At 37.0% G+C, this 19,086-nt stretch overlaps 1 protein-coding gene across 6 annotated transcripts in view; it reads right to left on the bottom strand.

The window, feature by feature from the left end:
- Positions 1 to 12,833: 12,833 nt before the first annotated feature.
- LOC131426191 (homeobox protein 5) overlaps positions 12,834 to 19,086 on the bottom strand; it is a 156,029-nt gene continuing 149,776 nt past the window's right edge. For all 6 annotated transcript variants that reach the window (XM_058588727.1, XM_058588724.1, XM_058588729.1 and 3 more), the window contains exons 5-6: positions 14,523 to 14,720; positions 12,834 to 14,453 (exon numbers count right to left, since the gene is read on the bottom strand). In XM_058588727.1, the coding sequence (XP_058444710.1) occupies positions 13,648 to 14,453; positions 14,523 to 14,720 (1,004 nt within the window). In that variant the 3' untranslated portion in view covers positions 12,834 to 13,647. The remainder of the gene's footprint in view (positions 14,454 to 14,522; positions 14,721 to 19,086) is intronic.

The following is a 19,086-nucleotide window of genomic DNA, read 5'->3' as shown; positions in this document are numbered from 1 at the left end:
CACAGAATTCAGAGTTCTGAGTCAGAAGTCCTGATTTCAGAGTACCGAATTGAAGTTCAGAGACTAGAGTTCAACGTCCGTCTAGAGACCAAATTAAAGAGTTAAGATTCCCAAATCTAAAGTCTAGTGCTCTACGTTCCTAGTCAAGAAACAAGTCCAGCGTCCCGAGCTCAGAGTTTTGAGTTTTAAGTCCTGAGTTCAGAGAACAGAATTCAAAGTTCAGAGATTAGATTCCAACGTCCGTCCAGAGACCAGACCTCAGACTTTAGAGTCCCAAATCTAGCGTATCGAATCTAGAGCTCAGAGTCCTAAGTATAGAGTCCCGAATCGAAAAACAAGTCCAGCGTCAAGAGCCCAGAATGCTGAGTTAAAAGTCCTGAGTTCAGAGTACCAAATTCAAGGTTCTGAGACTACAGTAGGGGTTCCCAAAGTGATCGTTTACGTCGACCCCGCAAAAAGGATATCGACCCCAAGGGGTCTATCTTGGGGTCGATATCCTTTTTGCGGGGTCGACGTAAACGAAAATTGACTATGGGGGTCGACGAGGTCTAGACATCGACCCCCTATTGTTTGATATAAGTTGTTATTTGAAATATTTACACTAAAAAAGTTGTGTTTATTTGGCCATCCGCAGAAATTGATAAGTAGGGTAACAGAGGTATTTTGGCCCACTTTAGGATTGATTTTATTTTGGCCCACTTTGAATAAATATCCACCAAATGTTGTAATATCTTTGAAAAACCCTTCCGCAATAGGTAATTTAATGTGTTTACCTTCAAATTTATGTAACATGAGTCACTTCACATCAATTAAATCAGATAAAATCGACAAAGTTTGTTAGGTGGGCCAAAATATATGAAGTGGCCAAAATACCTCTGTTACCCTATTTTACATCAATATTAAAAAAGCAAGAAATTTATTTTTCAAAGAAATTTGTTAATGGAAGTCTGTGGCCTAAGTTAATTTTAGTAAAGGGGTTCATGACCCAAAATAGTTTGGGAAACCCTGGTCTAGAGTTTAGAGCACTGTGTTCTACGCCAGAATCTCTAGTCCAGAAGCAAGTCCAGCGTCAAGAACCCAGAGTTCTGAGTTAGAATTTCTGAGTTCAGAGTACAGAATATAAAGTTCAAAGCATAGAGTCCATCGTCGGTCCCAAATCTGGAATTTTGGGTCCAGAACTCCGAGTCAAAAGTCTCTAGTCTAGAAACAGGTACTTCTACTCAGGAGCCCAGAGTTCAGAGATGTAAGTTTGTAGTAGTTCAGAGTACAGAGTACAATTCAAAACTCAGAGACTATATTCCAACGTCCGTCCAGAGACCAGCCATGAGAGTTTAGAATCCCAAATCTAGAGTCTAGAGCTCTGAGTCCGGAATCTGGAATCCCTAATCAAGAAACAAGCCCAGCATCAAGAGGACAGAGTTCTGGGTTTGAAGTCCTCAGTTCAGAGTACAGCATTCAAAGTTCAGAGATTAAATGTCAACGTTCATCCCAAGACCAGACATTAGAGTTTATTGCCCAAAATCGAGAGTCCCTTATCAAGAAGCAAGAGCCAAGAGTTCAGGGTTAATAATCGTGAGTTAAAAATACAAAGTTAAAGTAGCTCAGACTAGAGTTCAACGTCCGTCCAGAGACCAGCCCTTAGAGTTGATAGTTCCAAATCTAGAGTCCCGAAAAATGTCCAGCGTCAAGGGCCCAGTGTTCAGAGTTAGTAGTTCTGAATTTAGAGTACAGAATTCAAAGTTCAGAGACTAGACCTCAGAGTTCAGAATTCCAAATCTAGAGTCCCGAGTCTAGAGCTCAGAGTCCAAAGTCTAGAACCCCTATTCAAGAAACAAGTCCAGCATCAAGAATCCAGAGTTCAGAGTTAGAAGAGCTCAGCTCAGAGTACAGAATTCAAAGTTCAGAGACTAGTGTTCTACGTACGTCCAGAGATCCGATATCAGAGTTCTGAGTTCCAAATCTAGCGTCTCGAGCTCTGAGTCCTTAGTCTAGAGTCTCTATTCCAGAAACTAGTCAAAATCTATCTAGAGTCCAGGAATCAGAGTTTAGAGTTCCCGAGTATGAAGCTCTGAGTCAAGTAACAAGTCCAGCATCAAGAACCCAGAGTTCAGAGTTCTGAGTTAGTAATCTTAAGTTCAGAGTACAGGATTTCTATTTCAGAGACTGGAGTTCATCGTCCGTCCAGCGAACAGATCTCAGTGTTAAGAGCCACAAATCTGAAGTCCCGAGTCTAGAGCTCTGAGTAAAAAGTTTAGAGCTCCTAGTCCAGAAACAAGTCCAGCGTCAAGAGCCCAGAATTAGAAGTACTCAACTCAGAGTACAGAATTTGAAGTTCAGAAACTAGAGTTCAAAGTCTGTCTACAGACCAGAAACCAGATTTTAAAGCTCCCGAGTCTAAAGCTCCGAGTCCCTACTCAAGAAAAAAATCCAGCATCAAGAATCCAGAATTCCGAAGTTAGCAGCCCTGAGTTCAGAATACAGAATTCAAGGTTCAGAAACTAGTGTTTAGAGCTCTGAGTCTTTAGTCTATAGTTTCTAGTCCAGAAACAAGTCCAGCGTCAAGAACCCAGATTTCTGAATTAGAAATCCTGAGTTGAAACTTCTGGATTCAAATTTCAGAGACTCGAGCTCAACGTCCGTCCAGAGACCAGACAGTAGAGTTTGTAGTCTCAAATCTAGCGTCTCGAGTATAGAGTCCCTAGTCAAGAAGTCAAGCTCAGTGTCAAGAGTACAAAGTTCTAAGTTAGCCATGAGCCCTGAGTTCAGAATAGAGAATTCAAAATTCAGAAACTAGAGTCCAACGTCCGACCAGAGATCAGGAATTATCGTTCTGAGTCCCAAATCTAGCGTCTCGAGGCTAAAGCTCTGAGTCCTAAGTCTAGCTCTAGTATTCCTAATCCAAAAGCAAGATTTCAGAGTTCAGAGCTGTGAGTCCAGCCTTCAAACTCTTGAGTCTAGAATCTTAAGACCGGAATCCAAAGATCAAAGTACAAAGTCAAAAGTTTAGCGACAAAAACCGAGAGTTGAGTTTCCAACCTGCTGAGTTCAAAGTCCGTAGCCAAGAGACTATATTCAAGAATACAAAATCTAGTCACCAGTACAAAGCCAATAACGCATAGTTAATCCTCTAATCGAGATCATTTCTTCGACTCCTGCATTCTTCTGATCGATTGGTGGACGGGTATCGGAAGCGCTGGTTTCGCCATAGATTCCTTCGTCGAGAAACTTTCCGTGTATATAGAATAGATCCTCCGTCGAGTACTATTGGAGTAGTCACCAGAACACCGGTTTCGAGTGGGCGATGTGTCAAAGTGAACCGAAAGTCATGCTCTATCCGAAATCACCTGGCCGGTCTCGGCTGATTTATCTGGGTTTTCCGGGAGATATAACAAGGGTATCGGTGTCGGGATATTCTTCTTCGGTGTAGTCTACATCCTTCGTCGTGGCCTAGTTGAGTAGATTACGGATTAGGATCGTTGTGGTGCCAGTGAATCGGAAGCCATCCTCCAACCTAATCGTTGGACCATTCCCAACATTGCGCTGATTCGTAGACGGGTATTAGGATCGCCGAGTCCAGAAGCTTCCTTCGTTAGGGAGCTCACACTCGGTGTAAGTTAGATCCATTGTTTGGCACTAGTCGAATAGTCCCGTATCATGGAACCAGTCTAGGGTCGTTGAGGCGTCAGCAAACCGGAAGCTGTGCTTCATCTGATGTCGCCGGACCGACCTCAACATCTAACCAGTAAACCCATTGGAAATAGCTAAAGTTGATATCAACCGAAGAAGTGCATAAACAATGTCTTACTTGAAGTATTGAGCTTTCCATAGTGCCGGGGAGATCAAGGCATTGATTTTTATGTGTGAGCCATGATAGTCAGCCCGACTCGCTGGTTCACAAGTGCGGGTGATAGACAACCAACGAAGCACTTGAGCTGGGTTTGTGCGTAAAGTATTTCATCTTGTATATCTATTTTTTCCGGGGTTTAAACTTTAGAGTCTTGAAATTAAAGTCCTTGTTCCAGAATCCGTAGCTCAATTTCCACCCTCTGGGTTGAGTCCTATGTTTCAAGTCGTGAGTTCAGAATTCAAAGCCTTCTTTCAGAGAGAAGACCTTAGAGTTCCGGATCTACAGCCTCGAGTCCAAAGGCCAGAGTTCAAATTCTAGAGTTAGGTACTCTGAATTCCGACTCCGTAGTTCTAGAAATAAAAATCTAGAATGCATTCAGAATTCCACATCTCAAAGTCAGCGTTAATAGTCGAAACAAATAAGGAGCTCAACATCAAAAGTTTACAGTGAAGAGTTCAGCGCATAATTTTTAGTTCTGAGTTTGAAGTTCAGAATCCTGAGTTGAGAGTTAAGAGCTCGGAATGCCTAATCAAGTTTTTAGTATGCAGTTCAAATTCCTGAATTCCGATCCGAGAATTAAGAGTTCAGAGTCTAGAGCATAGAGTTAAGAATTATGAATAATGAGTTCAGAGCTCAAAGTCGAATATTCTTAGCTAAGATTTTTAGAATCCAGCCAATACTCTGTCTTACATGCGCTGTATTCTAATATTTTGGACTATGAATATTGGACTTTGAACTCTGGACTTATTATTCAAAACTCTTAACTCATATTAACATATTGTTGAGTCTAAACCTCGAATTCCTTGACGTCAGTCCAGAATTCGTAGTCTAAATTCATGACTTCGAAGTCCTTAATTGAGAGTCATGACTTGGGATTCAAGTCTCAAGAGTACGGAGCTAGGTTTTCAAAGTATAGAATTTAGAGTTTATAGTCAAGAGTTATGAGATTTGAGTTGAGATCCTAAAGTCCATAACCAAGAGTGCACAGTTCACAATCATATTTCCGGAATCCGGAGTCAAGAGTTCATAGCTTAGAGTTCGACCGCCTAACAGAGACCACCAGAGACGGAAATATATATGTAAGCAGTTCTAGAGTAGAATTTTTAGGCGAGTTAGTTAATTGATCGAGAATTGGAACAATGATATGAAATATTAGAAAACGACAGCGAAATTCAGATTTCGTGTAAGTTCAAATTTACCCAAAAAATGATTAGACTTGTTACTTTGGGTCTGGGTAATATCGACAAACGCCATTTCGTAGAAAAACAGATTGCCGAATCGTAAATTAATCTAAAACCTTTGTTGAAAATAATTTCTAGGTCTTCGTTAGAAAGATATAGAGTAAACTATCTAAAACTAATAAACCTAGACAGAAGTTATTCTCATGAACTTGTATCGCGGATATTGCCAAACCCAAGTGACCCGTTTTGGAAAATGGACACTAGACATTATCATTTTGCTATACAGCCATCTTCGATGTTTTCAGGAACTAATTATACCGGTTTGCGTTCCGGGGAATATTAGATATCTGGTTGATTAAATTGCAGTGCTACTTTGCCAATGACGTAACCGAACGGAACATTTCAAATGCATGCATGGTATTTGCTAATGAACAAACTACTGATTGATTATTGTGTGTGTGTGTGTATGGCGCGCGCATTCAACGAAACCATAGTCGTCGTAAGGTAATTGCAATCACTGTGACGGTAATTACACTCATCATGGAATGAGCTTATTGTTCCTGGACCGACCTTCCGGTTCCGTAGATGAGAAATCCTGCAACGGCAGTGTGGAAAGTCATTTGTGTGTGAATTTGCTTCAATTACTAGCACGTGTGAAAATCAATAATGAATAACTGCGATTTGATTGTTCTGTCTCGAGTGTCACACACCATTCCCGGATGGCAACAATTACTATTCAAGTCATGCAATGAACCGGAACAAGGCCAAAGCGGAGCCGCATCGGTTCCAGGAGGAGCTGTTCCGCACAGAAGACTGTGTCGGCGTGGAGAGTAATTATAACGATGATATTTAATTAAAATCGGAAATTGCGTGGCGCTCGATGCAGTCCCGTCCAAGTGTGTGTGGAGTTCAAATTATGCATGGAATGTGTGCCACTCGCAGCCGTTCGGGACGGTCGCGGCAGTTAGTTGCGGGATCCAGCCAATGTTCTACCTTCAATCACCGTCGTTGCCAATGATCAGACCTACCGTTATTAGTCTGAAGCTTGAGCCTTGCCGAAGAATGCTCAGTTTGCCGAAGGAAGCAACGTTTGCCACTCGAACGGTGCTCGTCGTTGATAATAATTATAATGCATGCATTTGGCACATTAAGTCTCGGTGAGAGGTAGGTGAATTTAGCTGCAGTATGGAACGGAAATGATTTTTCAATTTTGAGACTTATGTTTGCTAATGCGTTTGCGGGGAATGTAAAATTAAACCGTTATATTTATGCTGCTATTTCGATGCCCCATATCACGAACTGTACACAGTGTACATGTACGGAACTCTGCTTCATCACCGATGTATGCTTTTGAGATGTGATTTTCTGTATTTCTAATGGAGCTCTGTACCACATTTATTCCACGGTTGAAAGGTTTTCGAACTTGAGTCCTTTATTGGGAAAATACTTTCGGAGCTTTTTCTTCTCGCGGACTGAAGTTTATACTTTGCTAATGATGTCTTGGAAATCAAAAAAGTCAAAATGAAAGGAAGTAAGTTCAAAAAACTTGTTGAAAATATGAAACTTGAGCCGTGGAGCTTTGAATTAAACTCGGGACCTAAGACTTTAAACATGTAATTAAAATTTCAAGAGAGTAAATTCGAATCTAAATTCTGGATACTTACATTTCATTTTTCAGGCTGCTGACTGAAAATTATAGGCTCTGAACTTTATACTCTGAACTCTAAGTTTATTGTTCTGATCTCCGGAACCTGAGCTCTGAATTTGAACTGCGACCTCTGAACACACACTTCGTACTCTGCATTACGAACTCAGGACGCACATCACCGGACTCTCCATCCTGAACTCTGTGCGTTGAACTCTAAATTCAGAGTTATAAACTTAGAGCTCTAAACTCTGGATTCTGTTCTCTGAATTTCTATCTCTGGATTCTTAACTCAGTACTCATTATTATGGATTCTTAAAACTTTGAACTGTACTTTGAACTAAATAACTAAACTCTAAATTTTAAACTCTGGAATCTAAACTCCAAACTCTGTGCTTTGAGTTCTAAATTCTGCAGTCAGGACTCTTAACTCTGGATTCTTGATACCAAATTATTGAATCAGGACTCTGAACGTTTTGTTCTGTGCTGTGACCCTCGAACTCTGGCTCTGAACTTTGAACTCCGAATTGTGAACTGTCTGATCACTGGACTTGAAATTCTGGACTTTAAACTCAGGAACCTAAACTCTGGATAATAAACTCTGAACGTTGCACTCTGAACTCTACCCTCTGGACCCTGAGCTCTTAACTTTGAGCTCTGAACTGTGGGCTTTAAATTCTTTGTTTTGGACTCTGAGCCTTACACTCTGGATGCTGAACTGTGGACTACGGATTCAGGACTCTGGGCCTGAACTCTAAAATCTGGACTTTGTACTACGAACTTTGGACATTGAACTCTGAACGCGAAACTCAGGATTCTTAACTCAGTACGCAGGACTCATGATTGTGGATTCTAGAGCAAGGACTCTAAAATTTAAACTCTGAATTCTTGACTCTGAACACTGGATTCGAAACTCTGAACTTCAAACTCCGAAAATCAGAGCTTTGGACTCTGCACTGCAGTCTGGACTCCAAATTCTGGAATGAGGACTCTGAAATCTAGACTCTGAACATTGAATTCTGTACTCTGAATCCCGAACTCTAGCTTTGGACTCTGGACTTCGAGTTGTGAACTCTGATCGCTGGATTTGAAATTCTGGACTTTGAACTCAGAATTTGAACTCTGGATTGTAAACTCAAAACGTTGGACTCTGAATTCTATCCTCTGGACCCTGAGCTCTAAACAATGAGCTATGAACTTCGGGTTTTAAACTCTGCACTTTGGACTCTGAGTCTTGAACTCTGGTTGCTGAACTGTGGACTCCGAATCCGGGATGCTGGGGCCTGAACTCTATAGTCTGGACTCTGGACTCAGAAATCCGGACTTGATACTCTGGACATTGAACTATGAACTCTAAACTCAGGATTCTTGACTCAGTACGCAGAACTCATAATTATGGATTCTAGAATTCGGACTCTGAATCTTGAACTCTGAATTGTTTACTCTGAACACTGGATTCGAAACTCTGGGTTTAGAGCTCTGGAATTTAATCTCTTTATTCGGCTCTCAGAACTTTGGGCGAGGTTTCCTGATCTGTAAACTAAAGAATAAACTCAGTGTTATGAACGAAGAGCACCTTATTCTTGACTCTGAGCTCTTGATTCTGGGTTCTAGACTCCGAACCCCGAACTCTGGTCTCTACACAATGGATCTCTACTCTGAAGTTTAAATTTCGAACTATGAACCCTGGGTGGATTCCGAATGTTCTACAGTAAATAAATTCAACTGATTTCAACTTGCACAGGTTTTCAATGATTTAACCCAGTAAAACTTGTCGGCCGGAATCGGTCCGATTGATCACTTTACTCTATCAATGTCCTCTATCAAAACTTTCTGTATTATTATTTATATTGATGGAAAAACCAGATTTTCTTAAAAATCTGTTTAAAATCAGTTTTTTTTTGCAAAATCCGTATAAAATTCAGTAAATTTCACCAAAGTATTTGTATAGTAGAAAAATGCTGAAAAATCCGTATATCTGGTGACCCTGCTTTAGTTTTTGGGCTTTTGTCTACACTCTAACCAGCCGCTACCTAATTTTGGGTCAAAACCTACCCAAAATCAGTGCATCTCCCCAATTTTAGTTTACGAGCAGTGCTGTTAACTGGTTTTTTTTTCAAAAATCTGTATTTGGCGGAAAAATCAATCTGTACAATATCTTTCTCGAAAAATCAAACATCGATTTAGTGCGGAAACTGATTTTGCGACCAAAAAAAGGTCACTCGACCTGCTTTAACCCCTATGGAATCCAACACAAAAACTGAAAATCGGTATTTATCTGAATGAAAATTGAAATATCGGTATTTTGAGAGAGTATATAGAGTCCAAAAATCGTTATAAATTCCCAGAAATCGGTATAGTTGGCAGCGCTGGTTACGAGTGATGACCCTTAAAATATAGGTAAATGTAATGATTGCCCACAGTGTTATGCCATAACAAAGCACGCTACCAAATTTTTACGATCAAGTCAAAGTTTGAGTAGATAACGACCTAATTTTGGGAAGCGCTTATAGAAGAGCTCGACAATGAGTGTTTTCTCCTCATGAAATAGGTAAACATCATTTTTAGTGTATAGACTTCAAAATGTACACGCTTAGGAAAAGTTACGCACATTTTGAGTACTAGTTACTTATTTTCAAATGATACATGGAAACAAGCATGGAAACGTCAAAATTTTAGTAGTTACCCGTAATTATTATGAGTAGTTCTTACTCTACATTTGAGTTTTATACATCGAATTTTTGTCAGCGAACTATCGAAAAATCTTTAATATTATTTATATTGGCATTTTTTGCAAAATCCATATAAATTTCAGTAAATTTCACCAAAGTACTTGAATATCAGTAGGATACTGAAAATCCTTGATTTCAATTTTAGGTTTTTGACTTTAGAATTCAGAATATAGATTTGATTTTAGACTGTAGGATTTGACATAAGATTTTAGGCTTTACAGTTTAAACTTCGGACTTTATAATTCGATTTTAGACTTATGACAATAGGTTTCAAACTTTAAATTGAATATTTTAAGCTTATGACTTATGACTATAGATTTTAGACTTTAAATTCAAAACTTTGAATTAAAGACATCAGACTTTGGATTTATGATTAATAACTTCAGATATTAAACTTTATACTTAAGACTTTGAACTTTAGATTTTAGGATCTTAAGATTTCAGGATTTTTAAAATTTTAGGCATTCAGGATATCAGGATTTCGAAATTTTATCGTTTTGGGATTTAAGGAATTTAGGATTTCAGGATTTTAAGATTTAAGGATTTAAGGATTTAAGAATTTAAGGATTTAAGGATTTAAGGATTTAAGGATTTAAGGATTCAAGGATTTAAGGATTTAAGGATTTAAGGATTTAAGGATTTAAGGATTTAAGGATTTAAGGATTTAAGGATTTAAGGATTTAAGGATTTAAGGATTTAAGGATTTAAGGATTTAAGGATTTAAGGATTTAAGGATTTAAGGATTTAAGGATTTAAGGATTTAAGGATTTAAGGATTTAAGGATTTAAGGATTTAAGGATTTAAGGATTTAAGGATGTAAGGATTTAAGGATTTAAGGATTTAAGGATTTAAGGATTTAAGGATTTAAGGATTTAAGGATTTAAGGATTTGAGGATTTAAGGATGTAAGGATTTAAGGATTTAAGGATTTAAGGATTTAAGGATTTAAGGATTTAAGGTTTTAAGGATTTAAGGATTTAGGGTTTTAAGGTTTTAAGGTTTTAAGGATTTAAGGATTTAAGGATTTAAGGATTTAAGGATTTAAGGATTTAAGGATTTAAGGATTTAAGGATTTAAGGATTTAAGGATTTAAGGATTTAAGGATTTAAGGATTTAAGGATGTAAGGATTTAAGGATTTAAGGATTTAAGGATTTAAGGATTTAAGGATTTAAGGATTTAAGGATGTAAGGATTTAAGGATTTAAGGATTTAAGGATTTAAGGATTTAAGGATTTAAGGATTTAAGGATTTAGGGTTTTAAGGTCTTAAGGTTTTAAGGATTTAAGGATTTAAGGATTTAAGGATTTAAGGATTTAAGGATTTAAGGATTTAAGGATTTAAGGATTTAAGGATTTAAGGATTTAAGGATTTAAGGATTTAAGGATTTAAGGATTTAAGGATTTAAGGATTTAAGGATTTAAGGATTTAAGGATTTAAGGATTTAAGGATTTAAGGATTTAAGGATTTAAGGATTTAAGGATTTAAGGATTTAAGGATTTAAGGATTTAAGGATTTAAGGATTTAAGGATTTAAGGATTTAAGGATTTAAGGATTTAAGGATTTAAGGATTTAAGGATTTAAGGATTTAAGGATTTAAGGATTTAAGGATTTAAGGATTTAAGGATTTAAGGATTTAAGGATTTAAGGATTTAAGGATTTAAGGATTTAAGGATTTAAGGATTTAAGGATTTAAGGATTTAAGGATTTAAGGATTTAAGGATGTAAGGATTTAAGGATTTAAGGATTTAAGGATTTAAGGATTTAAGGATTTAAGGATTTAAGGATTTAGGGTTTTAAGGTCTTAAGGTTTTAAGGATTTAAGGATTTAAGGATTTAAGGATTTAAGGATTTAAGGATTTAAGGATTTAAGGATTTAAGGATTTAAGGATTTAAGGATTTAAGGATTTAAGGATTTAAGGATTTAAGGATTTAAGGATTTAAGGATTTAAGGATTTAAGGATTTAAGGATTTAAGGATTTAAGGATTTAAGGATTTAAGGATTTAAGGATTTAAGGATTTAAGGATTTAAGGATTTAAGGATTTAAGGATTTAAGGATTTAAGGATTTAAGGATTTAAGGATTTAAGGATTTAAGGATTTAAGGATTTAAGGATTTAAGAATTTAAGGATTTAAGGATTTAAGGATTTAAGGATTTAAGGATTTAAGGATTTAAGGATTAAAGGATTTAAGGATTTAAGGATTAAAGGATTAAAGGATTTAAGGATTTAAGGATGTAAGGATTTAAGGATTTAAGGATTTAAGGATTTAAGGATTTAAGGATTTAAGGATTTAAGGATTTAAGGATTTAAGGATTTAAGGATTTAAGGATTTAAGGATTTAAGGATTTAAGGATTTAAGGATTTAAGGATTTAAGGATTTAAGGATTTAAGGATTTAAGGATTTAAGGATTTAAGGATTTAAGGATTTAAGGATTTAAGGATTTAAGGATTTAAGGATTTAAGGATTTAAGGATTTAAGGATTTAAGGATTTAAGGATTTAAGGATTTAAGGATTTAAGGATTTAAGGATTTAAGGATTTAAGGATTTAAGGATTTTAGGATTTTAGGATCTTAGGATTTTAGGATTTTAGGATTTTAGGATTTTAGGATTTTAGGATTTTAGGATTTTAGGATTTTAGGATTTTAGGATTTTAGGATTTTAGGATTTTAGGATTTTAGGATTTTAGGATTTTAGGATTTTAGGATTTTAGGATTTTAGGATTTTAGGATTTTAGGATTTTAGGATTTTAGGATTTTAGGATTTTAGGATATTAGGATTTTAGGATTTTAGGATTTTAGGATTTTAGGATTTTAGGATTTTAGGATTTTAGGATTTTAGGATTTTAGGATTTTAGGATTTTAGGATTTTAGGATTTTAGGATTTTAGGATTTTAGGATTTTAGGATTTTAGGATTTTAGGATTTTAGGATTTTAGGATTTTAGGATTTTAGGAATTTAGGATTTTAGGATTTTAGGATTTCAGGGTTTTAGGATTTTGGGATTTTAGGATTTTAGGATTTTAGGATTTTAGGATTTTAGGATTTTAGGATTTTAGGATTTTAGGATTTTAGGATTTTAGGATTTTAGGATTTTAGGATTTTAGGATCTTAGGATTTTAGGATTTTAGGATTTTAGGATTTTAGGATTTTAGGATTTTAGGATTTTAGGATTTTAGGATTTTAGGATTTTAGGATTTTAGGATTTTAGGATTTTAGGATTTCAGGATTTTGGGATTTTAGGTTTTTAGGATTTTAGGATTTCAGGATTTTGGGATTTTAGGTTTTTAGGAGTTTAAGATTTTAGAATTTTAGGATTTTAGGATTTAACGATTTTAGTTTTTAGACTTCTGCAAAATTTCAATATACTCACCCTTAGAAAAAATACAATAATCACCTCATAAAAAATAACACACAGTAAGTTGAATTCCAGTATTTATTTACGTTCCGTCATCTCAGATTTTACAGACTCTGTCATTATTTCTACAATAGTATTAACATCTTGGCAAAATCATTTAGTTTGCTACTTGCTGCTGTTGGATATCGCTCACTACGATGGGGGGGGAAGGGGTCATACGTTGATCGATTTTATTACATGCAACACTATTTCCGTGATTGGAGTATTTCACATCGAGAAAAAGGGAGAACATGTGAGCTATCTCTGAGGGCTACTTTTCCTATGGTGCCTGTGCTCAAATTGCTCGTTTTGTGCTACGATTTTACTGCTACATTTTGGCTATTTCTTTGGACATACTTCCAGCATTGTTGCAAAATAGAAAAGAGAGCTCATCTAATAACAGCTATTCGGTAATCACTGGTAACTACGAATACTTCTTACGGGTTTTTTACGTTTCGGGGGCATCATTTTGGCTGCAAGTTCCTGTCGGGTTTGTTTGTTTGTTCTCAACTGGTACACAGAATAAATTGTACAAAGGTATATCTTTCATCGTATTCGGTCTATGTTATCTAAGAGTAAGTTTTGTTTTTTTGTTGGAAAATGACAAAGTTTAAGGAAAGTGCTCCAAACGACGACTTTCTCTGGTTACGCATTAACATTTAGTTTAGTGTACATCAACCGTGGGTGAAATGCTATCCAGTTGGATGAAACGATTATTTACATAAGACAAAAATGGCAGAAATGAACACCGTCATAAATGGATCGAACATAGTTTCAAATAAAACAAGTAACATAGCTTCTCTTAACAACATCCGAATTATTGCACTTTAACCCTACGGTTGAAGCTTTCCTCAGTAGGGCCTCCAGACGGAGTTCCCGTTTTCGGACTGTACCTGACCTTGCGGGGGAACGCCTCGACCACCGGCCGCCAGTGCCCGAGCTCCTACTTCATCGAGGGCTCCACGTGCCATCGCACCGCAGTTCCCAATCAGCGACAAATCCGTATGGGGATTGTTACTCATCAGGTTCGGATGCTGCCGGCCACTGTTGACCGTGGATGAAGTCAAATGATCCATCACACTTTGAAGTTCTCCGGCATGCATCGATGCGTTCTGACCGGTCGCATGGCTGTTCTGCAGCGGATGGTTGTGAAAACCATGCGTTTGGTTTGCTGCAGTGTAAAGTTGGGAGTAGAGTAAACTTGCCGGAAGTACCGGATACAGAGAACCATTGCAACTACCACTACTTGAACCGTAATTGGCCTGACTTTGGTTGACCACGAGACTGGAAAAGTTTTGGTTCGCACTTCCTCCCAAGTTCGGTGTGTTGGAAGTCAACAGGTCCTCCTGAACCGGAGACTCTGCCTGGGAAGAATCGCTGAGACTCCGGGGACCACTTTGGCTGGTGTGGAGGCTGTAGTCGTTGTTGTTGCTAGAATTACTTTGGTACCGAGGAACGAGCAACCCGTTGGGACCGTTGGTAGTGGAAATGGCGTTCGCCTGCGACGTCACTCCACTGCCATTGGTTCCGTTTCCGGTTGCGTTGGCACTACCATTTCCACTCATGAGACTGGGATGGGTCATTTGGGCGGTTTGCTGAGTTCCTACCAAACTGCTCAGGTGTTGGTCAAGATCGGCAGCCGTGGAATCCGGGAGCACTGCATTGGAAGGGATGAGGAATTGATTGAAATACGAACACATCGATGAATGCTGAGTTGGTTACTTACTCGGAACGCAGTCTCTTCCGGCGCTGGTGAAATCTTGTCCTGCGTTCTGCTCACCACTAGAACAGGTAAAACCCAGTGCCGGGTTGTTGAATTGAGCCGCCGTCGGTGTTGTGCAGGAGGTGAGATACGGAGAGTACGGCCCGGTTGAACTGTAGCTCCAGTGAGAGTTGGCTGTTCCCAGACCGAATTGGGACATATCTGGGAATGAGAAAGAAATGGTGTGATATTGACTTCATCAACGCATAGTTGTTTGGATTGTATTTGTAAAGCATTGATAGTCCGAAATGGCTGAAAACAACTGCAGAACTATGAAATCAGACTGAGAAAAACTTAATATCTAGAATTAGTTTGATAAACCATAATATGTTAATAGATTTTGGATGATTAAGAAGACTCCGAAGTGTGATCTTATATGCCAAAGTCCAAAATGGCTCGATGGAAACGTTTTGCAGTTTATTACCTTTGGTACGATATTTCTACTTCAATACAACTTCAAAGAGTCTTTTCGATTGTTGAAAGGATGTTAAAAGAGGCCATATCAGTTTGGAGTCAAATACTGCTTTGAGTTTTTGAGTTTTTTTTACAGTTTTGAGTCAAATACCACTTTCTCAGTATGGGTTGGATGAGTGGCTCAAAATTCTATTTCAAAGCTAAAGCTTTCGGGTATGTAGCTCAATTGTCAGTTATCAAGTATTTCCGTCTTGGTAAAAATGATACAAAACTTTGTTCTCGGTTATAACAACTGCACGTGATACGACGGATGATCCTGAAACGCTCTATGTTTACGCTTTTCTTCTCCAATATCTTTGTTTTTTTTTTTTAAATGACAGCCGCACTCATACATAGCAAAATCTCGCCACCTGTCAATTTACCATCGTGGATGAAACCTCTACATCTTATTAGTTTTCATAAAGCCGATGTCGCTACTGGTAATTAAGTTTTGCGGTAAGATACCGTTTTACATCTCTTGACATTCCAATGCGTTGATCTGTTCTAATCGAGGATGCATGTAGAATAGAACCAATAGAACAGTTCATATAAAATGAAACAACGCCTCAAAGATTTTATACGAGAATGATTTTTTCTCACACGGAACCGCAAATCAACCTAATTTTAAATACATTCCACCCAATTTGGGGGTTTCGTTCAATAAACTAATTTTAGGTAAAGTGGCTCTAGGTAGTTTTCGTAAGACACGTGCAAAACAATACTTAAAGATGAGTTATATTTACTCTACAGTTGAGTCGTATTGACTCAATTTCAAGTTAATACGGTTTACTTAATTTTAGCTTATTGAACGAAACTCTCGCTGTTCGGTGGTTTTGCTTTTTGAATTTTGACAACAATTGAAGGAGCGAATGAAAGGAAGTACTCAAAATTAAGTAAAAAGAAGTCAAATAATAGGTAGTTTTTATTTTCCGTGCAGTGTATAATTATATTTATTGCCCTCCCACTTAGAAAAAAAACGTTCAACGGTGGTCCTTCATTGGTCCAATACGTTGGATCATTGGTCCAATGAACGTCCAATCTATCGTTCAACGTGAGGCCAACACGGGACCTTCGTTTGCCGATTTTGAAACAGACCGTTGAACCGAATGCCATTTGTTTCGTTCGATAAACCCGGCAGACAGAGGTTTATTGTTGAGCCATTTTTAATATGAGGAGTTGGAGCCCCGTTGGACTCGTTTTACTAGAGAATTTCTGAAGTTTATTCTACTTTTTTTTAAACTAACACTACATGCCTGTACAATTCTTCTACTTCACGTAGAATTACAACTGATTTTCTTTCTATATGAAGGTAACACCTAATTTTCACACTATTTTTGCAAGATAAAAAACAACAAACCGACCATGCAAACTGAACGAATAATTCGTGCAGTATGTCGTTCAACAAGCGCTCAACGTCCAACTAAATAGAACGGCCTGCTGAAAGGGTACACACGATTAAAGCGAAATAGTTATTTATGAGTACCACAAATCAGTTGTTTTTTAAAGAAGGGCAAAACTCACATTGACTGTAAAAGGAGAATAGCATCGACGCATGTTTCGAATTTGGTTTCAGTTCTTATTTAGGAATTATCGTATATTTTCGGTTCAATGTTTAATGAGTCAATGGATTGTTGTTTAATCTTTAAACTGAATGCAATTTTCTCCTTTTACTTTTCTAATATACTCCCTTTTTCGATTTGTTTGTTATATTTGTTTCCTTGTATGAGTAACAAAGTTAGTTCTACGCGAAATTATCTGGTTTTCGGTATTAATATGAATCTGCTGGAAATTTTTTCGTTTCATTTATGATTGCCAGTAGTGAAAAGTTTGGAAACCATCTAAATTTACAAGAAAGAAAAAGTTTCGCCTTTTCTCCCCAGCAAATAATGTATTGCCCTGTTTGTTGAAATGGAATACAAAGAGTTAAACTTACGGATGCAAATTGAATGATAACTTCGCTCTTTATAGTTCTTTGTATTACCATGTTTGAGATTTTTGAAGAATCAGAATTTCTAAGCAAAATTGTAGGATTTTGAAGCATTTATTCGAAGGAAAGAGAAACTTGATTTGATTATTTTCGTAAGATTATTGATTATTTTCTCCACTTTGAAAAACAGTTGAAATAATTATTTCCGAATTCAATTCAAACTGTCAAGAGTAGGGTAAATTGACGTATAAAATTGGTGAAATAATAATTTTTTCGGTGGTTTTAGGGAGTGAAAGAACGAGTTTTTTAAAGCATCAGAGCTACAGCATAAACAATTAATTCACATTTAGATCTATGGGTTACAATACATTTTATTGTAGATTTCCAACCATTAAATGTATAGTTTCTACGATTCACAATTGAATTTATTGTACACGTGGTGCTTCAAACAATATGCAAACTGTACATTTGTTTGTTTTCCAAGAAAACATGTATGAGCAAATTTTATGAATCGAATTGTTACGATACTTAACAACCTATACATTCTATTGTAAAAAGCGTGTTCACAGTTAATTGAATAGTGTATAACAATATATTAAAATATTTTTTAATTGTCAATGCAGAATTGTGGAAGGTTTTGTAACAACAAATCGTATTGTTTTTCTACAATATTTTTTAGTCGGGTAGTGCATAACTTGCCAATTCGTGCAGTAATTTTAATGAGTACATCTATGATAATAAATTTCTCTCGAGTAATTTATTATCATAGATCTTTCGTGAAATTTTTCAAACAGTTCGAACAGACTCGCGTATTTTTCAAGCCGTCTATTCACGCCTTTTTTTCGATTAGTTTTCTCAAGTAGCTTTCTCGAGTAGATTTTTGGAATAGTTTTTTATCGGAGTAGTCGAATTTTTCGGGTAGTTTATTCGAAAAGTTTTTCGAATAGTTTTCTCAAACAGCTTTTTCGTGCATATTTTTTCCAAATAATTGTTGAGGCAGCTTATTAAACAGTAATCTTTCTCGTTTTTTTTCGAGCAGTTATTCAGGCAGTTTTCGCGTATAATTTTGAGCAGTTCCCTCTTAGAAAAAAAAAGTTCAACGTTGGTCCTTCGTTGGTCCAATACGTTGGATCATTGGTCCAATGAACGTCCAATCTATCGTTCAACGTGAGGCCAACACGGGACCTTCGATTGACGATTTTGAAACAGACCGTTGAGCCGAATGCCATATTTTTTGTTCAACAAACCCGGCAGACAGAGGGCCATTGTTGCACCATTTTTAATATGACGAGTTGGAGCCCCGTTGGACTAGTTTTACTGGAGAATTTTTGAAGATTTTTCCACTTTTTTTAAACGAACACTACATACCTGCACAGTACTTCTAATATGTAGTGCCTACTGAGAGGGTTTCTTCGAGTTTTTTTTGAGTTTTCGATTATTTCTCAACCAGCGTTTTCGAGGAACTTTTTACGAGGATAGCTTTTACGAGTAGATTTTTTAAGCCTACAAACTACAAACAACTAAGCGACACACTTTCAATGAAAGCTTCGGCAACTATTTATAACATAAAAATAAGCGATGACAAACGGACATGAATTGAGCTCACCACAACCTATAGTTTTGAGGAACGAGAAATAACACGAAAGAATTTACTTCTTTCCAATTAGACTATTCTTAAAAGCACGAAGGAATAAAAATACAGAAGAAAGAAAAAAAACCTCTGTTGAAGAAGTGATTGAAAAGTAGGAAAATGGAAATCCCTACAATTGTGGCCTTTTAGGACATGGAAGCTGGAACCCAGTGGATCTATTCTTGGCTACATTTATTGTTTACCATCGGATTCCACATAAACGTTTTTAACATTTTTACCTTTCGTCTTTGACTCATCAGTGCAAAGGAGTTCAAATTAAGCCCTAACACAAATTTGGCTAACCCCTAAATGACCAACATCGGCCAGAAAAATGTTGAAAACACTGCAAATAGCAGAAACTTTATGCCTGTTCAGCGGTTCAAATTGAACTGCCGCCTTTTGCACCAAGCAGATCAATTTGAACTGCACTGCACTAATGAGTCAAAGACGAAACGTAAAAATGTTAAAAACGGTTATGTGCCCTAGCACAAAATTTGGCTAATCCCTAAATGACAATC

This window comes from Malaya genurostris, chromosome 1 (genome assembly GCF_030247185.1).
Source record: "Malaya genurostris strain Urasoe2022 chromosome 1, Malgen_1.1, whole genome shotgun sequence".
Taxonomy (NCBI): Eukaryota; Metazoa; Arthropoda; class Insecta; order Diptera; family Culicidae; genus Malaya; species Malaya genurostris.
The sequence above is the reverse complement of the archived record's forward strand: the minus strand, read 5'-3'. Positions and strand labels throughout refer to the sequence as shown.